Genomic DNA, 27,224 nt, shown 5'->3' on the forward strand with positions numbered 1-27,224 from the left:
AACTTTAGAAGTATCTACAATAAAATGCAGACGATGTCATAAAACTTCTCCTGGATGTGCCATTTGCTGCATAGTCCACACAGCTACCAGGTGTTGTACAACATAACCAATGCTTAAAATGCTATCAGAGTGTAGGATAATAACCATACATATATGATTTGGGCACATCAAGAAGTAGGATACTGCGATACAAGATATGCCTCGTTCATTGGACGGTGCCCTCGTTGGTCAAGAAGTATAAAACTTTTGTTTTCATATCCAAGAATGTTTTCCATTCATTACAGAAATGAAACCTGCAAAGTCCTCGTCACTATCAATCCTTTGCTGTGAAATTTGTCTGAAGTGGGGTTATATTATGAGTAATATCCCTTTCTATTGACAGTCTGAGTTCTTTGGTGGCATGTGTCAGTTGTAAAGCAGCATCAGGATGGGCAGTGCCTGGCAGCAGAGTACATTCTCTTTCCAACATGGCTGCCACACCTTCCAGTAACTCATAGAAACTGATGGTCAGTGCAGCTTTCCGAAGTCTGTTCAGTTCCTGTGGGTGAACAGGAAGTGATATTTTACAGATTTGACAAACAATTTGGAATTATCATAGATTGGGGAGGTATACTAGTGGTGTTATTAGTAGTACGGTACACCACAGATGGCGGTGTGTGACATGGACATTGTACTCACATACCCAAATAAAAATGTTACAACATACATAATATGGGAATTATGGTAATATGTCTGCTGATGACATATGTGCAACGATACACTGAGCAGAAACTTTACTAAAATCACTTGAAAACCATGGCAACATCAGAAGGTCATCTTTGATCTCAGTTCACTGAATTTTAATTATAGGAATCTGTGGGTATATACACTACTTCATGCCTGAAAGACTCCTCAGCAGCAAATAAAACTGGCAATAAGTTAATTCTTCAATACTATATACTTGATGTCTGACTCAGATGACAGAAAAATATTATGCACAATAATAAGATTAGAACTGAACAGAAATGGACTGGGTTGTGTAGTGTATCATTACAATAATGTCAGAGCTGACATGAAAACATAGAAAGAGACATATTGCTTAATTTATAATGCCATAAATTGACAATCAAAAAAAAGGCAAACGCCTTCACAGTTAATTTGCCTCCTTGAAGTGTAATTTGCTGTCTTGGTTGCAGTTAGTGACACATCAGTGTTCATTACTCTCAACATTGTGTACTAGGCTGGAGTCTGGGAACCCATGGGTGGTTTAGTCAAGTTTGTGGCATTTCTTTTGTCCTGTGATATGACTGCTTTGATTCAACATGGGGAACATTGGTCAAAATGATTGGAAACCATGGTAACATTTACAAGATAGCCATTCCAACCACAAACACTATGATGATAATTACTGTGGTGCCAATGGAGAGGAACTTGAATTATGTGTGTAAGACAGCTACTTATTAGTTCTTTGCAAATTAAACATTACCTATCTAAAGTCAGACGTGATTTTCCTTGAGACTGATTTAATATTATTTGTGTTTGAAAATCTCCTTGGTGAAAGACTCCATATTGTCTTGACTTCAGAACATCTGAAATCACTGGTTGGTGATATGCTACATGGCTGTACACTATAATCTATCATTCTTAGTACCGATATACCTCAACAACTATAATGAATAATGATTAATATTTCACCAGAAAGAATGTGTATAACATTACTGGTGGTTTACTGTAGGTGGTATTGGACTTGGGCTAGCCGTGAATGTTTGACGGATTTTTCTACTTTCTCAAAACTTTGTACTTCATCACAAGAAAGGGGGGGGGGGGGGGGGCAGGGGGGGCAAAACAAAAAAAAGGCAAAGCAGCATTGTAAAGTAACACCCTTGGAAAGCTGTGACAGCGTGAGATTTCATGCCGACATATATCTTTATTTGTGTTAATATGAAGGAGAATTACCGGATTTTTCCGAGAGTACGCCCAGGGCCGTTAAACAGAAAATGGCTACATTGTCTGCTTCACACCTGTAGCTAAATAACGGCCCAGGGCCGTAATTCGGTAAAAATTTACCGCCAATTATTATCTAAAAAATCTAGGAGTTATCAAGATTAAGTTCGTTCGGGGTTGTTCGGGTGTTTCGGCCGTCCCTCGGCAGTTGAATCTTCAAACATGGCGTCACGTGTCCAAGCGTCGCGTCGGGAAGTTCGAGTCGTTCCACTGATTTTGATGTACACGATGTTAAAGAGGTCGAGGAACAGATAATTGAGGAAGGGAGCTTTTGTATCTGCAAAGGCGCGGAGACTGAGTTGATGATAGCTTGCGATTACAAAAAAAAATGTTATGCCATACATCGTAGAGCAGCATTGTTAACACGCCAACTTTTTCCAAATCCAGTTCTTGGTTCTTGCCGTGTTTTATCATGTTGTACTGGCATTAATGATATTAAGGTTAAATAAGAAAGCATAGCTTTTAACTGCTACGTCCATGACTTTAATGAATGGTCGCGATATAAAAACAACACGTACGATGCATTGAAACAAAGCGTCGCAGCGTCGCCTATGGCGTCGCTGGCGTCGCGTCGCGTCATTAAACACCCGGGAAACGCTACAAGTTTAACCCACGCTCACGGCAGTGCTGCAGTCCGCTGCACCCATACTCAGTACATGATTGAAAAGTTCGTGATCAGAACTTTCATTCTAACAAGGAAAGGTTCCTGCGATCGAATGTAAAGTATATAAAAAACGACGTTAAAATTACCAAGATTTTGAGAATGAAAAACTTAAATTCCTTGTAACTTCACTTTTCGTGGACGGAACGTGTCGGTTCTCACACTATCATGACGCACTTGACCCAAGCTACGCAAATACAGTCTTTGCGCATGCGTTACGACACTGTGGAGAAACTGAGTCGCATGAGCAAACCCAGGTTAATTTCACTTGGTTCGGTTGCAAAGGTACCGTCGGCAACACAGATGGCGGGAAAGGGGTGTTAAACAATGGTGCACAATAGTAATAAACGTAATTATCTCAGTTGTGACTCCTTCTCTACTACCTCCATGGTTGTCGAATGCATTCAAATTTAAGCGAAGAAAATCATCGATCAGATTTTGACGTGTGCACGTGTTCTGAGGTTGACCTAGTTTGTAAGTGTGTAGTCAAACGTGTGAAAATAGATACAGTGTTCACATTCGTTGCACGCAAAGAGGTCAATAATCGTAAACAATTGTGGATCATACCATTTCTACTAGGGATTACTACTACTGTTACGTTTGTGAATGCAACAAATTTACGCGAAGAAAATCATCAGATTTTTGTATCAAAGCGAAAAAAACTTGAAAAGTAATGATGTACATTAAATAAAAAATAATGAAACAGAGTTATTTTTTATGATAGTCATTTTATTTATTTCATGATCCCCATTGTGCAGAATGGAAAATTCCTGGCTCCTGCTTCATCTGTCATCATTGTCGGCATTGTGTGGCAAACTCTAACGTTGACTTTGCGTTCTTCTGGATCATTCCACCTGCATTTTAGTAGCTAAATAGGGGGATACGGACATATATCGCCGAAGTAATTATCTTAGAAGTGTAACTTATTTTATTTTGTACGCTATATAAAACTTTTTGACCTTTGCGTAGGTAATTTTTTTCAAGGGGAGTCAGTTGAAATGCCGTAGACAAAGGTTGAGATGAAATTTAAAATTCTTAATAACGGCCCACCCCCCAAATAACCGCCCATGGGCGGTTTTTCGAGTGGGCGTACTCTCAGAAAAATCCGGTAGTCTCTTGATATCTGAATCATTAGCGAGTCAGTTCCCTTACCTTGTAGAAGGCTTGTTGCTTGTCTGGCAGTTTTCTTGCTTGTCTCAGGATCTTCTGAATGTCAGCCTGCAAAGATATAGATATACACACAAAAGAAAAGGTTACAGTAAATCCTATGGAATGAAGAAAAGAAAATCTCTTTTCACTTTCTGGTACAGATTTTGATATCGAATATTTTCCTTTTGTGAAGTATCAACTTCATGTGTAAGATTGAAAGTCACTGAGTAGTGGCATTTGTGGCAAATCTGGAAAATCGGTAGTTATAGAAACAAAAAACTTTTAAAAACTTTTAAAAACTTTTAAATTAATGTTTGGGCAGAAAGTTTGGGCGCTGTATCAGATGCTCACTCTTTCCTAACCCCTGACCCTCTCTTGACCTCTGACCCTCATCACATGGTATATCTTTTAATCATGATGTTCAATATGCCTATTCTGTAACAGACTTCCTGGGAATGGAACAACAACTAACAAGAGGTAAAGACACTACAGCATTATTGCCTTTTGTAGCTGTTTAACAGCAACAACAGCTAACACTTTCTCAGTTACCTGCAGACCGCTGGCTTTGACCCAGACTACACTGTTCTGTGCATAACTTCTCTTTTCCGCTGGTCTCACTGGAAATGGAGTCTTTGTGTCTTCATCCCCATATGGGTTGCCATCAAAATCTAGTCATGATAAAAAAATACATAAATGTCTGTATGGAAAAAAACAAGTTTGGATCCCTTGAAATCAAGTTTTGTTTTAAAAATAGAGCCAATCAATGTTCCCTAATGAGAGTTTTTTTAATAATTATGATGAAAAGCCAGTCATGCTAGCTACAGTAAGTGCAATGGTATATGATCATAAAAGTACTTAGATTTAGTAACGATAGACTGCAATTTGGTCTGATACTTTATGCAAGTTGACTTTTGCTTAAGATAGTATGCGCCTCAAAAGTGCAAGACTTTTAACCTTTGCTCAAACTTTCTTCAATGAAACTTTCAACCATACTCTTGCCGAATCAAGAATACAAATCTGGGGTCACCCTGAAAAGTTGGGTGCTGGAGAAACAATTTACCGATATTTGAAATTCAAAATGGCCGCCATGCCTGTGGTAATTCTATGAAGAACTATTCAATTTCTGAAAAACTGTGAAGGTGGAAATTTTTCTTACTCTAAGAGCTCAAAAATGGGCCCCTAAAAGTGGAGAAGCTCAGAAAAGAATTGTAAAAATTTGAGAGTCCAATTATCTGTCCTTTACACACATTCTACCTTAATCATTTCACCACCATATTTTGACCCAAACCCATTGTTTTCTATGGTAAAGTTGGACCTGTACACAGGGAACTGGGGGTGAAAGGTTAATCATTTAAAGATACACAGAAGATGAAGGGTCACTACAGAATTTCATATTCCATGACTTAGATTGTAAGTGCCTATTAAATCTTTGCCAGTGACATTGCTTGAAATTCATATCGACAGCCACTTTCTATTGAAAAACTCAATGGGCAAATTAAATTCAAGTAAACAAAAGGTAATCACCATTGAGTTTTTCAAACCTGTCGTCAACCTACAAACTACCTTAGTTATGTTGGTGACAACAGATCAAGGCAGCATTTGTCTAATACACTGGATTCAGGTACAGATTGTTTTATAATGCATCTACTGTGACTGAAGGAATGTGTAAATTATGTCACAGATGACCGATAAACCTATCACAGGCTGCATCATGATCTCACCTGCGCATGGACCCAGCATGGAGAATTTGCCGAGCCATGATATCGCGGCATCACCTGGTTCAAATATGGACAACATCAAGTTGGATTTCTTTTTGCTGTCTGCCCAGGAGTACAGCATGCCGTACCAATGAGGCCTGTACAGTGTGAAACAAGGCACATGTAATTTCAATAGTTGACAGCAATTTGAGAATGAAGGAATTAGTCTGTGAACTTCATGGCTCAACTTAATTTACCAGCAAAGCTGAATAAATCACAGGTGCTGTATTCCTATTTAGGCACGTTTTGTTTTCAACATACAAGGTATAATCTGTGTGAGTTTACAAAAACCAATTTAATAACTAAAATTGGAAATTAATGTTGACTTGTGGTCTATGCATTAATCAGGATTTGTTCATTATTATTGAAATGCTGCATTCCTATGCATGCAACTTATTCATGTAAATGAAACAGCAACTTTGGTTATTTGGATAAAAAATAAGCTTATTATATTTCATAAAGGACTGACCACACAATAAAGAAAGTGTTGAAGCAAGGGTATAAAATTAGCCAAAGAAAAATTACATTTTGCACCTTGTGTATTTGGATAAAAAATGAACTGAGAAATTACACTCCAACGCACAGTTATTATATTAACGGGTGGGAACAACAAAGCCAAGTACATCCAATACATCAGAAAGTTTGGGTCTTGTGCATATTTTATGATTAATATTAAAAGTTTGAAGATTTAATGTATATCCTGCTTTCTAGCTCTGAATAAAGATAATAAGAAGTTGAGTAACAGATCAGGGACATTTAAGAAAACTGTGTGTGTCTATCTTTGTCTCTGTCTGTCTGTCTGTCTGTCTGTCTGTCTGTCTGTCTGTCTGTCTCTCTCTCTCTCTGTCTCTCTCTCTCTCTCTCTTCTCTCTCTCTCTCTCTCTCTCTCTCTCTCTCTCTCTCTCTCTCTCTCTCAAACTTGAAAGGATTAAAGTTACCCTACAAGGGGAAGTACATGATCTGCAACAGGGATAAACACCACTGGTAGTACATAGCACTTATCACATGACTTCATGAAGCATCAGCCGTAGCTTTTGTAAAGGAAAGATGGCCACTTTCTCAACTTTTAAACTGTTTCATTACCATGGGTAAGCCCAAACCGATCATTGTCAATGGTGAGTGTGGACCTTTCAAGGGGAACGGGTTGACCAGGTTCAAGACCTTAACCTCTTATACGGGTTTCATCACTCACCCTAGCTGGGCCAATGCAACCATATTCTCAACTTTAAGACTTCCATGGAGCAGGACACAAAATGAGGGCGTCTTTCCCTCATCCACGGTGTCTTCTTCTTCAGCACCCTTCAAGTTGACATCTTTGGAAACAAAAAGGAAATCGTACGTCACCGATAGTGATGATGAGTCACAAGATAGTTCAGTATGTCTAAGATGATGTAATTCTGATGGAGGAAAACTTCCATTAGAAGGGCAAATGTCAGAGCAAATACAATTTCAAGAAAACTATATTACTGCCTACTCTTGGGACAGAAATGGATATTTTGCAATGATTCAAATAAAATGAGTGATTTCTCTGTTGACATCAATATCAGGGAAGCAGTATCTGACCTTAGGACTACAGCTGTGAGTTCTTTTTTTTTGCAAATATGTAATATTTGGTTCAAATATTTCCAGATTATTTCCAGATGATTTAACTGAATCTGCAATATTTGTATAGCATCATGAGGTTTGTCTGTGTTTCATCTTCAGTCATCTAGCCACCCGCCTACGCATCACTTGAAAACTGTCTGGCTCAACTGAAGAAGAATATGATATGAAAAACGCCATTTTGTTCCCTATTGCAAATTTCAAGATCTGGTGACTTTTCACTTATGGTATTGCTCTGCCTAATATGTTTCCAATCAAATATGATAACAAGCCATTCTTTCTTGTTGTTTTATATTCATTTTTAAGATTGGTCGTATAATCCTACAAGGCTTTTTAAATTTACAATGTATATAGTGAGTTGCCCTCTTTGTAGTGGTAAACTTTAACGCCCCAATTTATAGAGGGCGCTCCTACACTAGTCTCTTGAACTGATATCAAGCAGTAACTAAGTAGTGAGCAGCATGGATGTAGTCTCATAATCTACAGAGTTGCTGATATCTGCCACTTTGTTACACACACAGAAATGTCTTTCCTACCCCAACAATTCTGACATCAAGTTTTCAATGAGAGGGAAGCGCAGGCCTAAACGGGGGATTTTGACACATTTTATCTTTAAGCTGTATTGAATTCCCCACCCACAGGGTACAAAAATATGTCAAACACCCGAGGATGGAGGAAATAAAGGCTACATGTAGATAATTCAGGACTTGATATCAGTCAAAATTCTTGACACGATGTGTGTAATGGCCATCAAAGTCCCCTGTCCCAGGATACAATATGTGATAAATTTTATTCCTTTTGCTTCACACTCCCCCAGCCCCCTCCCCCCTGTGGAAAACACTGATAGGTGCACAGTGAAAAGCTTAAGGTGCCAACTTTGTCTCTACGACAGGTAAAGATAGTGTGGATATTTGATGTAAACTTTACAAAGCTAAACCGGGAGGAGTGAAATATTCTTCCTACCAGAAGAACAGAACTGTAGTTGGTACATTATGAAGAAGGCCTATAACCCCCTGAGCACCACAGTCTATTTTGGTCACCTTTATAAAATATACCCTACTCAAATTTTTTCAAGTTTTTGCCAAAATTTTGATAAAGACCTGTAGCCAATGAAATGTGATATTCATTTAGTCCAAAATTATCAAAAATATTTCACAAAAGTTCATAAAAAATAGGCAAAATGTTGCATTTAAATTTTGGTAGGAAAAATTACAGCAATCAAAGGGTTAACCCTTTTTCTACCGTGGTATGGCCAAAATCTATTGTTCTCAATGGTGATAATGGACCTGTTTACAGGGATTTGGGGATGAACAGGTTTATGTTTATACTACTGTGACCTACCGGGGTACTACCTTTTTAATTACAATTTGACAATGAGGACAATACTAATACTAAGTGTTTGAACATTTACAGACGAAAACCACTTCAGTAAGCTATTATGGTAATGCTATTTTTTCACTAATTACATCAAGCACTTCAAAATTGGGGATCTCAGTACTCCCACGCTGGGCAAATTTGCATAAAAGCAAGCCATAAATGCGGTTCATTTTATGAAAGAAACGTATCAACTTGCAACACTGCATTCAAACCAATAGACGTGTTTCATAATTTGATTAGAATTATGTGGGACAAGATCTTTGATCTGAAATATCCTGTGACGAAAATCCATGCCATTGAATTTTGCCAAGCCATTAACTCTGCAAGATTACAAAGTGGATCCAGGATGTAATTTCATTTAAAGATAATGAGTTACCCAATATTACATGCAGACTGTATTGATATTTCTCTTGATTATAAACGACAAAATGTTGAAGGTTGGTTTCAATAAAGTGCCTGCTATTTGGAATTTGCAGGGATACACAAAACAGACGCTCAATAGCCTGGAGGGTATATGAGCTATACATTTCAAAATTTATGGATTAGGTAATATGCACCTCAAAATTGATAGACTTAAAATTTTGCTTGAAGTTTGCTCAAGAAAACTTTGAATCACTCCCTTTGAAATCAAGAATAAAATTCAGGGGTCATCGTGCAAATTAGGAACCAGAGAAAATATTGCCTAATGCAAACCAACACTTGAAATTCAAAATGGCTGCATCTCCTAACGTGTTTACTCTATGGGGAATATTAAATTTTTGATTTTCACACACAAAAAAATACAATAGTGCAAACTTTATTTACTTGAAGAGCATCAAAATGAGCCCACACATGGCAGACCAGAAAAGCACTGTAAAATTTTAGCGCTCAAATGTCTGTCCCTGAGGCACTATCTACCGTAACATTGTATGGTGGTTGTGGAATGGGAAGGACCTGGCAATCTATATGAAAGAATGGGTGACACTATCAAATGTGAACAGACATATCATTCTTTTTAAAGTGGAACGCAACTCTGGAACAAGTGATTGGACCGTCAAACTTGCACAATACCTTTTCAGTCTACCAATTGTGGTGGTTGTCTTTGAAGCTCTTAGAGTTTAAAGTTTTCACCAGTTTATTATTGTGAAAATCTAAATTTTTATTTCCCCAATACAGTTAACACATGGATGGTGGCCATTTTGAATTTCAAGTATTGCTAAATATTGGGCACTTTGTTTCTCTAGTACCAAATTTTGATAGGTGACCCCTGATTATAATTGTTGATTTTGAAAGGTAATGGTTTCCCTGCGGAAAGTTTGAGTTTGGAGGCGCCAGTAGCATGTTGGACTTGGTTTATCAAAATCACTAATACTTTGGCAGTAAATTACGGTATGCGACTTAGAGACAAGGTAATTTAAGCTGAGTGAGTGCTGTTGATGACATTCAACGTGAACTTGCATACATGTGATACATATTTTACCAGTCAAACATTCTGCTCATTTGAACTTCAATTCTCCTGAGACCTGAATGGAATCAGTCTTGCAACAGAAAGACTTGTCTGGGCCACACTCTCTGGTGAACAACATTGCTTGACGGCAGCATGGGTCAGCAGTCACGCCTACTTAACCACACACTATTAACCATCCACTTACATCAATTACAACCTTCTTTATTAATTCGTAATCTATTGTTGAAATTCTGAAAGTGAATTGCGAGGAGTGGACAATCCTATTGATATCGCCATGGTAGCTAAAGTGTCTACAATTACAGATCTAAATTGCTTTCCCCTAGAACACATGATAGCACCTGCGTACGTCAAACAAACTTACACCTTGCTTTCATGCAAACTGGTGTAATAGATGTGTGTGTTTTAAAGGAGGGGTACTTTTGCAGAAGAACCACTAAAAATACTCAGATGTAATATAGTCATTATTGTAATTGTAAGCTCATTTTTGGTTGGAAGCACCTGTGTCACTGGAATATGATGTATTGCAAGAAAAACTGCTTCATACTTTCTTCAGCGGGAAAAACTATTAGACGTCCAGTGGTGACTGTAAACACTGTAATGCAAACGCCATTATGCTGATGTTTTGAACTACAGTTGGTCACTCAATGTTAAAGATGCCTGTTTATCCACCTTTGTCAATCTGCACTAAAATATTTCTTGTGATATTTTTATTTTTAGTGGCAATGTTTTCAATAATTTTGCAACATAATATGTTTCCTTGTCCAAACAATAAGTGGTTATGGCATGATAATGTTGAGCTAAGGTCCGTCAGGTGCAATTTTCTGCACTGTTTCATGATTTTCACTTTCAAACTAAAATATGTTCACGTGACTGTAGCAATTGACTTAAGGATGTGTACACAAGTATTATTAGCGCATGGACAAGCTAAATAATAAACAGTGGCCTTATTTGAGTACGGTTGCTTTGATATGGGCAAAGAACGATAAATATGGCGTAAATGTGCATTGAAGTCCTCACAGAAATAACAAGTCATCATCATTACCCATTACAAAATAGGACTAAATATCCTCAACTTAAATATTTCATTTTCTGCTTTTTTTTGTCACGTGACCTGTTTGAGAAAACTGGAGGAAATTTAAAATGACCTGAACACTGTTAAAGGGCAGCTTTTTTTGATCAGCTTTTATCTCTGATGTCAATGTCACTGTCAACAACCCCTAACTTGAAAACCAGGGACTGAGGACTGTCACTTAAAATGTTCTTGCTCATTCCGTCAAAAATGGATGTTGTTGTAAAACAACTGTGCTGTTTAATGGGTCGAATTCAAAGAACATCTGAGAAAATGAAACGATATTTCGACATCAAAAATTAAGGGAGATGTATACTGCCCTTGTGCTTCTACACATATAAAGAAAGGCTAAGCAGCATTAATTTCTTTTTTAAATATTACATTTTTTACCTTTTGCCGCTGTTGGTAGCACAAGATGTCTTGATATGATGGGTGGGCTGCAAATGTCAGCAATATCCATGAATCCACAGAGTTCAAGGTCTGAAGATATTGTCATGGAAATGACTTCAAAGTCATTACTCTTTGTGTACATTTCAGGTGTGGGCGAGAGTTGAATGTCCGACTTGAGGTGGCCGCAATGCAGTGTGCCATAGAAAGGTGCGAACGTGCCCTCCGCAAACTTCATGAACATTTGCTGGACCGACTTCAAGCTGAGAGCGCCCTCGGGAAGGTGTATGCTGCCGCCAGCTCCATTGACGTCAATCAGCTTTTGATAGAGGTTCAGGGCGCCGCACTGCATGGCTTCATTCTGGTTGCATATCAGCATAACTTGGATCTTGCATGGAAATGGGAAAGGAATCGGCAGCACACGGTCCTTGGACGCTTTAGGGTTTTCCAGCATGTGACGGAGGGAACCTTGACCAACACCGCTTCTACCGTCAGTAACCAACACCAACTGAGAATTGACCCAGAAAACATTTCAAGAATGAGCAAATTTATTCAAGATGTGATATCTTAGCGAAGTTATTTGTCCTATGTGTATACTTTGTTCATGATAACAAGTTACGGTACAAGTTTGTAAACTTGAAAATGTAAATGTACGTCACTGCAATGTTAACACATCCAAATGTGAATGTTTTAGATTGAGAAGCAATAGTTTGGCACATAAAAAAGTTAAAACTAATGACACTGACATGATAAATACATTAAAAATTTATTCAAATGTATATTTCATGATTAATATCTCAAAAAGTCAACATTTGTAACAAAAGAAATCTGTGATCAGCCAGACATTATTGAAATAATTTGAGTCCTGTGAATGAAACGGAGAACTATAGAGTACACTTCAAAAAACCCCAAACAAATAAGAATTGTACACGTTTTGAATAGAAGTTGAAACAAGCTTTTGTTAGAATGTCTTGTATTTTTCTTGAACAGATTGAACTTCAAATTTTATTTGTGATGTACCTGACAAGGCGTTGTAGAGCTCCATTCTTCGATCATGGTAGACTTCACTTCCGCCAAAGCTACTTCTAATTTTGTTTTGTCGTACAAGTCCAACTTCAGTAAGCCATTCTACAAATAGAACCACAATAAGAAAATTGTACTCGTTGTAAAAGACAACGTTTTAGCAAATTAATCATCCATCTGTACCCACTAATTAGATACAGACGGATACATGCATACATGTGTTCTATACTATAAACGTGAATGTAGACATACACATATATACACTCTTCATGTACATATACATGATAAACATGCACTGACCTTCACATACGAACACCCACATCATTTTCTTTTAACCTTTTCGCCACAATGGTTAGGCCCATACCCACTGTTTGTCAATGGTGAGTGTGGACCTGTTCATAGGGAATTAGGGGTGAACAGGTACCATTGCAAAGCAGAGCAAAAATTTAAAAAATAATACTTTTGCAAAACATTTAAAAAGTACTGAAAATATTCATTTGCAGAAGGCAATTGAAACATCATCCAAAAAGTATAATAAACTTAGCGAATGACGTCAATTTGAAGAATCAAAGAGACACCGCTAATATGCTTCTCATGAATAAGTTAAATGATAAGTGCTATGCTGTCTTTCCCAATCATCTACAGGGATACATACACACCTCAGGTTCTGTCTTAGCACAACTCAGAAGGAAAGTAGAGGTTGCATCCAATTTTCAAAAGTAAATCCTTACTTTAGTCTGAAGGTACATACAAGAACTTGCAGCTAAGACTAGCTGATGTCATATAATTTGTTTGAGCAGGATTGTTTTTGTACACTCTCAGTCATGGGAAAAGTTTTCACACATACAGTATCATATGATAACTATGTCAATTCCAGCATAGACCCATAGATTCTCATTCCAGGGTTTATGATTCAGTAATTGCATATGGGGAAAAACACTAACCCTTTGAGCGCCAAAGTCTATTTTTGTCCCGTTTATAAAATAAACCCCAGTCAATTTTTCTCAGATTTTTGCCAAAATTTTGAGAAAAACCTGTAGCAAATGAAATGTGATGTCCATTTGGTCCAAAATTATCAAAAAATAGGGCCAAAGTCCCTGAAGCTACTATAGACATGGATACATGACTGTATGAAATTATCTCACTAAGGTCATCCTAGGGACTTGTAAACCAAATATTAAAGCTGTCTGACCAGCGGTTTTGAAAAAACAAGCAACTCAACAGTTGACACAGCTCTGCTGCGTTATGTAGAGAATAACCTTTGTGACACATGTATTGAAGAAGAAGGTGGATATCTTTGATAGCTCATTTCAGGATGGCCTCACCAAAAATGGGGAAAAAAATTCCGTAAAAATACAGATTTGCATATTTCATCACAATTTTAACAAATCTAAGTTTGGTTTATCCCTAGGGACCTGTATACCAAATAACAAAGCTGTCTGACCAGTGGTTATGAAGAAGATTTTTTACCAAAAACGCCTTTTTTGGCTCTAATTTGCACATTTTCAACAATATCAAAAAATTAATAAAAAAAGTTTCTCAAAATCATATATTTTATCCACACAACAGATATCATATCAGTAAGTACTGCAGTTCTCAAGATATTTGAGTAGACGGACGCCTCACAAACGGACATACATACATACATACATATATACATACATACATACAGACTGACGGTGCACGTCGGACGGATACCATCCCAATAGCTTCTATAGACTACATTAGTCTATAGTAGCTAATAAACGAGAGTTAATTACATTCTAATTAAAGTAAACAAGACTTGCTTAAATCAAGATTTACGTCATAAAAAACAGCATATATGTATCTGTCAGGTTATAAAGAATCTTAAGCTCGTTATCTTTATCAGTATTTCCATCCTTTTAACAAAGCACATTTTAACTTTCAAATTAACATTGTAAGTAAGTTCTGTTGAATAAGTTGAGACTGTACGTACTCAGAGAAAGCACACTGAAGAGACAAATGTTTGAAACTTAAGAAGTTCAAGGTCATCAAAAGCATTATAAGGAATCATGTAACACTTTCATTGCACTGTTTACACAGATTGCATAATTGCTATAAATAGCACATGAGGAATCTTACAGTCCAGCTTTACCATAAAAACCCTATCACTTTGACCACTCTTTTAATTGACCACTCTATTTTTTTCCTCAAAGAGTAATTCTATTTTATCCTCACCAAGTCAACCATAAATGGAAATTAGAACTTTCTCTATCTCTATTTATTTGACCACCCTATCATGACAAACTATTATGAGCAATTTCTTTTAGATAACATACAGGGCACAATAAATGATGGTTCAGAATATGTCAAAGTTGGGATTCAGGAAAGTTGCCTTTACATGTTTTAATCCTCCAAGACGGTAGGCATTTCACTATGAACTGTCAAAAAAAGTTGAACTTTCTGATTATTCTACACTAAAATTATTTTGGCTTTGATGATTTCCCAATTAATTCATTATTTAAAATCATATTAATTATTTTTTTCCGGGTGAATTGATAGGGTTTATACAGTACAAGAATTACATACAATGTAAGTCAAATTTTGACCAAAAATGACAAAAAAATTCCTTAAAAATACACCTTTGCATATTTCATCACAATTTGAACAAATTTCCGTTGGGTTATCCCTAGGGACCTGTATACCAAATAACAAAGCTGTCTGACCAGCGGTTATGAAGAAGAAGATTTTTTACCAAAAACGCCTTTTTTGGCATTAATTTGCCTATTTTCAACAATATCAAAAAATTAAAAAAAATGGTTTCTCAAAATCCTATTTTTCATCTACACAACAAATATCAAATCAGTAAGTACTGCGGTTCTCAAGATATTTGAGTGGACGGACGCCTCACAAACGGACATACATACATACATACATACATACATACATACATACATACATACATACATACATACATACAGACTGACGACGGACGCCGGACGGATACCCATCCCAATAGCTTCTATAGACTATAGTCTATAGTAGCTAAAAATTACAGAAAAATTCATAAAAATTGGTAAAATTTTGCCGCACTAAAATTTTGGCGGGAGAAAATTACAGCGCTCAAAGGGTTAAGCACTGTTGGATCAAGGGGCATGGGTATTGATGAAGGCAACTATGAAGATGCAACCCGGGAGAAATTTTGATATTGTTGCAAAGACATATAGTCTGCATATCTTTCTTTGCAAACGAAAAATTTCACATAACCCTCATTTGCTGTGCTAATATTCACTGATTAGAGAGAGGTAACTAAAGAGTATTTCTCATGGAACTGTTGGATGAAGTTCCAGGCAAGGGTGTTTTTAGGGCACAATGAAATGTTTCTCCCACACAATCTTGCCTGCAGCACTGAAACACACACAGAAAGAACATGCCCAAGGCAATTTCCTGTATTTCAATCAAAAAGATTAATTTTGTATTGGAAACTTCTCTCCACTGACAAACAAGCCTGGGTCCAATTACCAAAGGCGATGTTTCTTTTTCCATTTTGCTAAATAGAAAGTAACAACAATCAGCTGATATATCTTGCACCTCAAGACAAACAACTTCTTAAAATTTTTTAAGATTAAACAACGATCAGTTGAAAGAATCCTCATCATCACACACTATTTCTGTGCCAGCAACAGGTGAAAATGAATAATGCAAAGAGTTGAACTAGCCATGGACACTGTTTCTGTTGGAGCATTTCAAGCAATTTTCTGTTTGCCAGTTTTGAGTCTGTAAGACACAGCAAACCCAGAGAGAAAACGAATACACATTAATGAACAATGTCATTGCTTAGTAAGAATGCATGCATGAAAAAATAAACAAACAAGCAAATAAACAAACATAAATAAATAAATAAATAAATAAATTAATTAATTAATTAATAAATAAACCAAAAAAATTGATCAATGCATTCTGCCGTTATCTGTATACAACCTTCTAAAGTAATTTTTAGGAAAATTACATTTCTGGCAGAGCCAACGAACAAGAGGAAGTGGATTAAAATGTAGTTTATGGCTTTTTGTTAATAAATAATAATTTCTAAATACTCATCAGATCACTGTTTGATTATGATTCACATTCGTACATCAAATTTAATTAATTACAAATTTCCATTATGGAGTCACAACAAGACAATAGTAATGAATAATAATGAACAATACCTGACATGAAAGAAATGTAGTTCTGTCACATCGTCATTACAAAATAATGGCCCTTTTTGAGACACTGAACGTGTACCTCAAAATGAAAATCTCCGGGTAAAAGACTATTTGGATCACTAATTTACATAAGAAACTAGGATTTGCATGATCTTTTGTAATGCAATTAAAATTTTGTGCTAACTCTGAATAGCTCATTGTAAAAGGGAATAAGGCCCATATTTATCATACAATCCCGGATGGACAATATTGGCGAACCAAATGTGGTTGATTTCAACTATTTCATCGCTAACAAGTAGCTTGAACATACATGTGAGTCTGTGATCTTCATGATGGCAATTCTTTATTGATTCAAATGGATAGTATGAAAGCCCAAGAAGTCAATGGAGTTCAACATTAGCTTTGGTATGATTAGTCATAAGGCATCGTTACTGCACAGTGGCTAGGTGCCACACTCATGAACAACGGATGGATAGCTTGACCAGGCATGGCCTCTCAAAAATAGCGCCAATGGCACTTGATCACAACTGGCACATTGTGAAACTACTCTATCTCTGGGTACACCTGTACATGAAATACTGAATGGGTAGGTGCTGCGGTTTGGAGTTTGTCAGTAAATGCACACAGAAAACAAAGTCCCGAAGTAGCGAATTCCAGCCATTTTCAAACCACACTGTTTGTCAGTGGGGTAAGCAATATTCGCAAAAATCACATTTCCAGGCTAATAGACTATGATTTACGAAATCACACGTCCTTATTACAAATAAAACGATCTTTGTCTTTAAATCAATGCGCCAGTAAACAGGTCCAGCAGCGGTTATGTCATCAAGTCTGTAATGTTAAGGGTCATAACAAATGTGAGAAATCTAAAACATTAAATATGTTGTTTTTTTATCATTTTATTACCAAAGCGCATGAAAATCTCTGATACTTTGAATCAGCCATCCTGCATATTTGTAACATTCATCAAAACCTCATTTCTGTTCCACAACTCATTAAATAGTCCACAATGCAGGATTGGTGTACATTCCAAAACTACATATATGAAAGACCCCTAAAATCAATTAGTTAAAGGGGGGTTAGAAATTTCCCAAAACTATCTAACTGCTGCTCCGTTTGGCTCCATTTTCGGAATCGGAACCTTGGAATTAGTCTGAATATCTCTACCAAATATCAATGCAGTCTGTTCAGCGGTTTTTGACTTTTTGTCGTTTACGGAAAATGGACACTGTCCACCACCGGTTGAAGCTAACCCTATATCACAACTTCCAGATGTGATAGTGACCTATGGTCATTATGTTAAAAATACCGCCAATGGCGCTTGGACATTATGACCGCCTAGTATTATCGGCATTTATCAACAACCACACTCACTGTGAATTAGACAGACCACGAAGTCAATGAGCAACATATAGCTGAAAGACTATTTTTCACATTGCGATTTTAAGCTCATTTTTATGAGAAAGAGACATGTATATGTATATGGAGAAAAAGCAGAAGACATATTTGTACATTGTTTGTTAAGTGACAATCATATATGCATCTCTTGAAATTTTGTGGTTATAAGGTATAACAGTAGTGTAAGAATAATGAGGTATGAATAAGTTAGTAAAGCTAAGTTGACAGTAATTAAGATTACAAAATTATACACTAAGCTGGGGAAATCTGATTGAAATAATGTGAAAAGTAGCAAAGTCATGGTCATCTTTTGTCTAATACCTTGTGTAAGTTCATGAACTTTACATAAATCTTGCTATAGATTTGTTGCTAATGGGCAATAACTGTGTTTCAGATCATTTGAGAGCAATCTATCCATGACAGGTTTAAATTGTAATATACTTCTATTTAAAGGAGAGAAACTTCTCAAATAATTTTTTCCCTGTAATTGTTCTGTGAGAATACATGGACAGATGCTCAGGACTCTATGCTGGTGCTACCTTGATAACTAACCTACAACTTGTAACGTCATTGTCTAACCTGTTCACCCCAATTTCCTGTAGACAGGTCCACACTCTCCATTGATAACAATGGGTTTGGGCCATACCATTGTAGTGAAAGACTGTAACATGTGAGGTTGTGGATACTTAATCTCTGGAATGTCAAAGACTGTATATTGACTCAAGGCTGTTTACTTAACAAATGCCTAGGGTCATCTCAAAAGTGAGAATCTAAACTATGAAATATGTTTTTTTTAATGCTTTTGATGCCCAAAAGACCATAGAAATCTCTTATACTTCGAATCAGCCATCCTGCATATTTCTAACATTCATCAAACCTCATTTCTGTTCAACAACTCATAAAACAGTCCACAATGCAGGATTGGTGTACATTCCAAAACTACATATATGAAAGACCCCTAAAATCAATTAGATAAAAAGGGGGGTTAGAAATTTCCCAAAACTATCTAACCGGCACTCCGTTTGGCTCCATTTTTCGGAATTGGAACCTTGGAACCAGTCTATGTATCGGTATCAAATATCAACGCAGTCTGTTCAGCAGTTTTTGACTTTTTGTCGTTTACCGAAATGGACGACATCAAACACCGGTTGAAACCACCTCTATATCACAACTTCCAGTTGTGATAAAAAATTATCTAACCCAATGTCCTCCAATGTCAGAGGATAGTGAGTCTGAGACTTGGGTATGACCAGGGCACTGACAACACTGTCTGAGGATGGGGAGTTGGGCATGACTCCTGGAGCATCACTTCTTACTTCAATTTATTTCTTCCTTATTCTGGAGTAATGGGCACCTCAAACTCTTCTATGAATGAATTAATGTATAAATTGATAGGCTTTTTAGAAATAGAAAGCAATATTTCTGCTCACGGTTCCAGAACACTATCTTCCTGGTTGTCTTGTACAAACAACACACCACAATGTTATACATTGCAAGATGCAAGCTAGCTGCATGATACTGATAATGAATCATTAGCATAAAATTTTAATACCAAAACAATGCTAAATAACATAGTTTGCATGAATGAATACTAATCTACCCCTCATCTTGCACTAGATGCTTAATGTCTGTTAATGCTCTTGACATGCATGTGTTTGCATTTTTGGACATGGTTATTTCACAAGAAGCAAACACATATCAACACATGGCCCGGTATGAAAAAAGTACATGTGATCAATCCAATACTTATGAGGTTGATTCAAAATTATTTCAGACTTTCCTCTTTAAAAATGCAAAAGAGAAATCTTAGTGTGAAATTTTTGACAGTATATGTACTTCAAGATTCATGAAAATAATTATCAACTTCACAAATCACAAGTCAAGTGGCCTTTAAACCACAAGCTCTTACAACAAACAGGTTCAAAATGGAAAAAAAAAAATTAACATTTCTGCCAACTGCAGCCTTCATAGCATGTTATTCATGCAATGCTATATTTTACAGGAAACTTATCATCATGATGAGCCCTCCAACCATAATTGGATTCCATACTGCAGAAGATGGACTGGCATCACCAGAAGCACTACCGGTGGTAGTTGTTGACATTTTGCATACAACTTCTGATAGAAATGTCACTTGAAGGAGACACAGATTCAAATTGCTAGGCACAATTAGTTGCCACCTGGTGTAAAACATCATGAACACCTGCTTTTGTAATGATTCATGAACACAATTGCTTATGCAAGTTTGTTACAACATAACATCATCATACATTCAAATTATTTTTATGCAAAGTTTTGAGTAATGTTGGTTTAAACCATTACAGTTACCATACCTAAGAGGGCTAATAACACAACTTGAAGCCTACCAAAGGAATGGTGCATTTGAGAGTCAGGGGCCAGTACTTGTAATGTTTGATGACTTTTTTCACTATTTTTGTTTTGTACGTCAATTGCAAGTTCTTGTTTTAATAGCTACTCCCAAAACAATGTTGAAACACCAACTATTTAGTTTGTCAGCCTATAACATGTAAATGCACTATAATTTTTACATTTGAATTCTAGTAGCGATCAGAATTCACCCATCACCAATAATGAGGCAGTTTACACATGCATAGGCTGAGTTGACAAGCCGAACACTGTGTATCTCAGCATGCTGTGGGGAGTAGAACAAGAAAATGTGGTTGACATAAAATATAAAAACAGTGAAAAAAATCATCAAAAGCTACACCTACTGACCCTTTAATACTACACCTACTGACCCTTTAATACTACACCTACTGACCCTTTAATACTACACCTACTGACCCTTTAATACTACACCTACTGACACTTTAATAAAGATGATGTATGATTGAGCCATGGGGCTGGGTACCATCAATTTTTATGGTCATGAGCATCAGTAACTTGGCAGGCCACAAGCTGCAATATCCCATGATGTGTCATTTTATTTTTTATACAAGGACGTCTCATGCACGCTACACTATGGCAAGATAATACACCACATGGCGTGATATGTCATAGTTCAATCATTCCCAATATGGACCATACACGCTGTCAAAAATGATTTTGTAAAAAGACGGCACTGTCTCCATCTTTGCAGAGTTGCTGTCCATCCCTCACACAGTGTTGTGTATTAACAGTACTGTGCCTGAAATGACACTTCATTGCTCCAGAAGGTCATCTGTAAGGAACCTCTGTGTTTTATGTACTTCAAAAATAACTGTTTGTTATACTCAGAAATGGTGCACGATGACATTCAATTACATCAGCAGGAAATTTCCAGAGCGGCAAGACTATACTAACCGATGTAATGTATCACCTTTTTAATGTCAAGTGACTGTATTCATCACAGTATCATCTGGTTTACCCAGGCGGCGTTGAAATGGCATCCTACAAGAAGGTTCTGAAGTTATTTACGTTGAAAACTGTCGACAGGAATAAAGGGAAAATCTAAACAGATGTAAATTCTCTCATAATTCACTTGACAAACCCTAGGAAGCCAAACAGCAGTCTGTTTTATGGTAATGTTCTTCCTACACAGCAATTTGTGTACTGTCATCGGAAATATTTTCTCGCCCTCAAACCATCTGAAAGACTACAGATTTTCAAAAGTTTGTGGTTTTTGGATTATGTGGGCACACATTCATTGAAATGAAACTAAATTTAACTTTTCTGCGAGATAAAAATGGAACGTTATGAAAACAACGTTTTTCAAATTGTCATTTCTTTCTCATTTTGTATACAGATGGCTGAACGAAACTACATTGAACAGAACTGAATTGAGATATTAAATCAGGACAACTTCATTACTTTCTTTCTCAGGCAAATAATTTACTCAGCAATTCATTTCCAGGATCTACCGAATTTGACATCCTACAACACAAAAGGTAGTGGTAAACATGTACTCAAATAGAAAAGTAAGAAAACAAGCGACCTAGCGGCCGATATAGCTCCGCTGTGTTTATGTAGAGAATAACTATTTTTGACACATGTTGATGAAGAAGGTGGAAATCTTTGATAGCTCAATGCAGTGGCCAGAAAAAAGTGGCTAAAATAAGCTGCAAAAATACACAATTGAAGATTTCATCATACTTTGAATGTATCACATAGGATCATCCCTAAGAACATGTCAACCAAAGCTATCTGATGAGTAATTTTTGAGAATAAATTTTTGACCAAAAATGGCAACAATTGCCCCCAAATATAAAAATTGCAGATTTCATCATAATTTCAAAAGATCAAATTTAGTTTATCTATAGAAACCTGTATACCAAATTTCAAAGCTGTTAGACAAGTACTTTTTGAGAAACGCATTTTTTGACCAAAATGGGAAATATTGCCCAAAAAATTCAAAATTGCAGATTTCATCATTATTTCGATAAATATCATTTAGTTAATCTGTAGGAACCTGTATACCAAATTTCAAAGCTATCAGATGAGCAGTTTTGGAAATACACATTTTTTGACCAAAAATGGCAAAAATTGCCCCAAAAATACAAAATTACAGATTTCATCAGAAATTCAATACATATTACTTAGTTCATCGATAGAAACCTGTATACCAAATTTCAAAACTATCAGACCAGTACTTTTTGAGAAATACATTTTTTGACCAAAAATGGCAAAAATTGCCTTAAAAATGCAAATTTAAATATTTCTGCACAATTTGGACAAATCTTAAATAGATCATCCCTAGAGACATATGTACCAAATATCAAAGCTATCTGACTGATAGTTTTGAAGAAGATTTTTAAAGATTTTTTTACCAAAAATGACAAAAATTGCCTTAAAAATACAAATATGCAAATTTCACCACGATTTGAACAAATCTGACTGAATTTACCCTAAGCAAACTGCATATTAAATTTCAAAGCAATCGGACAAGCGATTTCAGAGAAGTTGATTTTTTTACCTAAAACACCAAAAAATGCCCCAAAAATACAAATATGCAAATTTCACCATGATTTGAACAAACTGAAGTGAGGTCACCTCAAGTGAACTGCATATAAAATTTAACAACAATTGGACTTGCGGTTTCAGAGGAGAAGGCAATTGTTGACGGACGACAACGGACGACGGACGACGACGACGACGACAGACGACGACAGAAAAATCAACCTATTTGATAAGCTCCGTGTCACTGACAGCAGAGCTAATAAAAAAGAATAAAGGTAAAAACAGAATTCAAACGTTTATCTCTTTCCCTCTGCAGGTGTCCAACTATGTCAAAAAAACATAAAATTCATACCAAAGTTTGGTGGTGAGAGGGGTGAAACAAATCAACAAACTGCAATACTACATGTCCCGGTATTGTTGCTAATAGCAAGGTTCAACAGAGACAAACTGGAATCAAACCTGCATGTCAAGTTGACATCTCTGCGTGCCGATTGTTGACGATGCAAAATATCAACAAGCATGGAAGATGCATTGGACGTGACTGTAGTTGCATGTTAAAGTCACAGAGTTTGATGACAGGGTTACAGCAACACTCATTTCAGTGGCAAGGCTCATTGGCTCACACATGTATAGGAGGAAAGATGAGCAAGGTGAATCTTTCTTGTTTCATGGAGCATGCAACAAATCAACACAGCATGCAAGTTTTATGTCTGTGTGCGTGATCACTTTCAATGTGTCGAACACCTGATGTGACTGATATCACACGAAGATGAAGACGCTGAGGGTAATGCTAAACTCAAGGACATCAGAAGATTGATGCAGAGCTGAGTGCCATAAAATACTCCGTCATCTAAGCCAAGGACTTTTTACCGGCAAGAAATAGGTTGATCCTGTGCATAAGAACACTGCCATAAGAGGCTTAAAGTGTCAATCAACAATATACATGGGTGTTGATGATTTACACGTGTTCAATGTCCTTGAATAATATTTTTAGTTCTGTACAATATTGTGTGCAAACCTGTACCACCAAATACTCATCATAATTTCAAGTTCAGTAGATACAAATTATATCAAGAACGTTGAATAGATTGCTAAAAAAGCGACCCAGAGGGTTGGTGCACCCCTCAAAATCCCTTCGTGGAAGGCACTGCTTATCTATGTATATCCTGGATCCCTTAGACATGTCTGTGAAAACGATATTCATACATACTAGAGGTGTCTTCAAATGATTAGCCCGATAAAATATTTCTTATGAGACATGTTGTGCTGTGCTGTTTTTAACCAATTTGATCTGATAACTACAGATGAACCTGGCAGGGAGATGGGTTGAAGCATCCTATTTCTCATGTAGGAAAAATTTAAAGAACACCTACGTATGCCTTTTTACTGGTTTAACCCACTCATGAGTGGGTTGCTAATGCTTTTCTGGGAAAAAAAGATGAAACAGCTGGATTTTCATGTGAAATAGATATTTTCACCAAAAAATGAACAAAATCAGGTCAGTTTCATACAAACCTTAAGCTCATTATAGTCTCTGGTAAACGGCACCTTGAGCTCCCACAGGGATGAGAAGACAGCCAAGGAGGTGAATTCAAGACGGCTGTGGGTTGCCATGTAGTCAAGCAGCGATGTGATTCCATGCTGGGCGAGGTGACGCCGCTGGTATTCTTCTCCTCCGTCTGTAGGTGGCAGCGGCCGTGCCATGGACAAAGACACATCCAGAAGGATGATGTTGGGCATTTTCTATTGCCTAAGTGACTGGAAAAGGAGGAAGACGGGACGAGCAGGATAAATGCCAGCAACTCTCAATAGGGTTGCTTTGAAATGATTTCACAGTACTATAACATGACAACAATAAACAGCTGTCTGCCTTGGCATCATAAACCTTTTTCTTGCAAGGTCATATTTCACCATCAGGTACAGTTCGTTAAAACAAATGAAGCACAGTATAATGTCCCACTTGGTGCATTTTAACAAAAAATTGAACATTTGAGAGCCCCGGAAATCACAGATGCTGTAAACATGAATTTTACGGGCTAAAGCTTTTGGAACAGACCAAGCCAAATAAGTGGAAATACTAGTTTTGGCTCAATACCGCTTTTCACCGAGTTGGCTGATGGAAATGTGATGCTGTCTGGCAGGGAAAGGATTAATATAAATACGTATGTTAGAGATCTTGATCCAGACCACAAAAGTTCTTGGTCAGTGTCACTGTCAAAGAATTGATCACAAAGAAGCCACTACCCCATTCCTTACATTCTGGTTTCCTTGTATTTTGGATTGGGTCAGATGTAGTATGCCATCAGACGATTCATCTGTTATACGTTATACATCTGATCCTTTGGGTTTTACTATTTTATGAAAATAATACAAGTAAGGATGTATGAATATACGCTGACACTATGGAGAAGCTCATGAAGGCAATACATTTACAAATGAATTACAGGAAGTCAATAGGGGTAATAAGGTAATGTACTCCTTTTGTTGGCTGACAGAGATTGTGGAGAGATGGGAAAGACCTGCAAACTGGCAAAACTGCAAATAATACAGCACTGTTGTATTGTAATCTCAAAGTAAAGACAGCAATCTGCTCCAAAGACGGCAAATTGCCATAATTCTATAATATTCATGCAAGTACACGACTTGGCTTTCAAATTGTACCTTTTTTGTGTTACTATGAAAAAACCAGTGGCAGTTCATCTGTCTGTTCTATTCATGTTGCTACAGACGATATAACATGTAATCATGGAGGTAACCACCATAGTATGATAAAATAATGGAGGAGGAATACTGTGGGTTAAGGTTATTTTCAATGATTTTGCTGCATCGCTACTACTACACTAGGTTGTCCTGTCAGGCCGACATGGCACGGCAGGGCTGTATCATGGATGTAAACAAGAGACATCCATGATTGTATGTTTAACCGGTACGCCTCAGGCCTTCCACCACAGGCGTAGACGGTAACATACAGCTCTGCCATGCACGGCTACTAGGACCAGTGCTTGCTGCAATTGTAAGGCCCACAACTTTCTCTGACTAATCCCCATCACACGAGATCGTCGGGGAAAGTTGTGGGCTACGGAACTCAGTATGTGTAATACGATGCATCCCTACACAGCGCGGTACCAAAATCTTCATGCTTTTAACCATAATATTACCGCGACAGTCAGCATTATTGATCTACAGTATGAACTAGTAGAAACAGGCCTAGGGCAGCTAGCGGACGACTATTGTCATGATCTAGCTGCAAAATTGTAGCTCTACGGTGAGGCGGTCGGTGAGTTTTGGTTTTTGCGACATCGTGAGCGAGGTCGCAAAAACCAAAACTCACCGACCGCCTCAATTTTGCAGCTAGTCACGATCAATTGTCCACTGCCAGTGCTACCCTCAGTCTCCAGCCTCCGACCGTCGAAAATCTTCATCATTAAATCTGCCATTCTGAAAGCTTATGAATTGACTCACTTATGCCTATAATTGAAAGGTTACACTATAGTGCACGTTCTTTCATAGTCATCCTACTATAACAGCAGGCTGGTGGCTGGTGTGGTCAACGCTCCGTCGGAGAGTAAGTTTCAGCTCCTGTTGACTGAGCACTGTGTTTTTGCTGTCTACAAGATCCAAGCATGCAACTCCTGACTTCCGGGATGTCTGTGAGCTTGCGCAAAAAGGATTTGTGACGTCACGCGCTTGATCCTAAGGGGCTGACATAAATAGACGCACATTTTCCAAAGATAGCTATCTCGGAAATTTAAACCCCATACACACCATTACAGTCATACACGATTATTGCAAGATATTTGAAGTTAAAAGCATAAAGTTTAGTAGTCTTTTGATCAGCTGTGACCATTGATTTGCTCCGACTTTATACGGTCAGAGTCAAACTTCAAGGCTATGTGGTTGCGGCGGACCCTAAATCCCCACCGAACTCGGATGACAACGTCGACTTGGCTGCATTCACAAATATTTGGGAGGGGGGAGGGGCGCTCTGGAGGAATGGGGGGTTGAAAATTCTGAGGGTAGTAGAGGGGGACTTGAAGGTTTTGCTCTGTGTATAAGGGGGACCTGAAAATGTTTAAATGTTTTGGTTCCCTACTATTTTTTTGCATATTCAGATTCCATAGTTTGGTTGGTATAAACTCAATGAAAAATGAATAACATTTCTTTGTCATCCAATGGTTCTAATGTTAGTGATAATTAAACAAAATCTTCAGCCATTTTGTCGCATTTCATGACTTATAATTCGAAAAAATTTAAAAATGTGCGATTGCCATTGAATTTTCAGATGAACAACAAGTTGGCCTTGTAATGG

The 27,224-nt window shown here is 37.2% G+C and overlaps 1 protein-coding gene across 2 annotated transcripts; it reads right to left on the reverse strand.

Moving 5' to 3' along the window:
- LOC139121500 (integrator complex subunit 14-like) lies at window positions 1-26,559 on the reverse strand. Of its 2 annotated transcripts, XM_070686402.1 has the most exons (10): window positions 26,378-26,559; window positions 25,172-25,266; window positions 24,431-24,673; window positions 12,453-12,560; window positions 11,436-11,940; window positions 6,743-6,863; window positions 5,515-5,648; window positions 4,343-4,461; window positions 3,797-3,862; window positions 1-538 (listed from the first exon to the last, which is right to left on the reverse strand). In XM_070686402.1, exons 3-10 carry the CDS (start codon window positions 24,653-24,655, stop codon window positions 314-316), a joined length of 1,503 nt encoding a protein of 500 aa, XP_070542503.1. In that variant the 5' UTR covers window positions 24,656-24,673; window positions 25,172-25,266; window positions 26,378-26,559; the 3' UTR covers window positions 1-313. The 2 variants fall into 2 exon arrangements, with proteins under 2 accessions (XP_070542503.1, XP_070542502.1); XM_070686401.1 differs by lacking the exon at window positions 25,172-25,266.
- Window positions 26,560-27,224: the final 665 nt, after the last annotated feature.

Source organism: Ptychodera flava, chromosome 21 (assembly GCF_041260155.1).
Source record: "Ptychodera flava strain L36383 chromosome 21, AS_Pfla_20210202, whole genome shotgun sequence".
NCBI lineage: Eukaryota > Metazoa > Hemichordata > Enteropneusta > Ptychoderidae > Ptychodera > Ptychodera flava.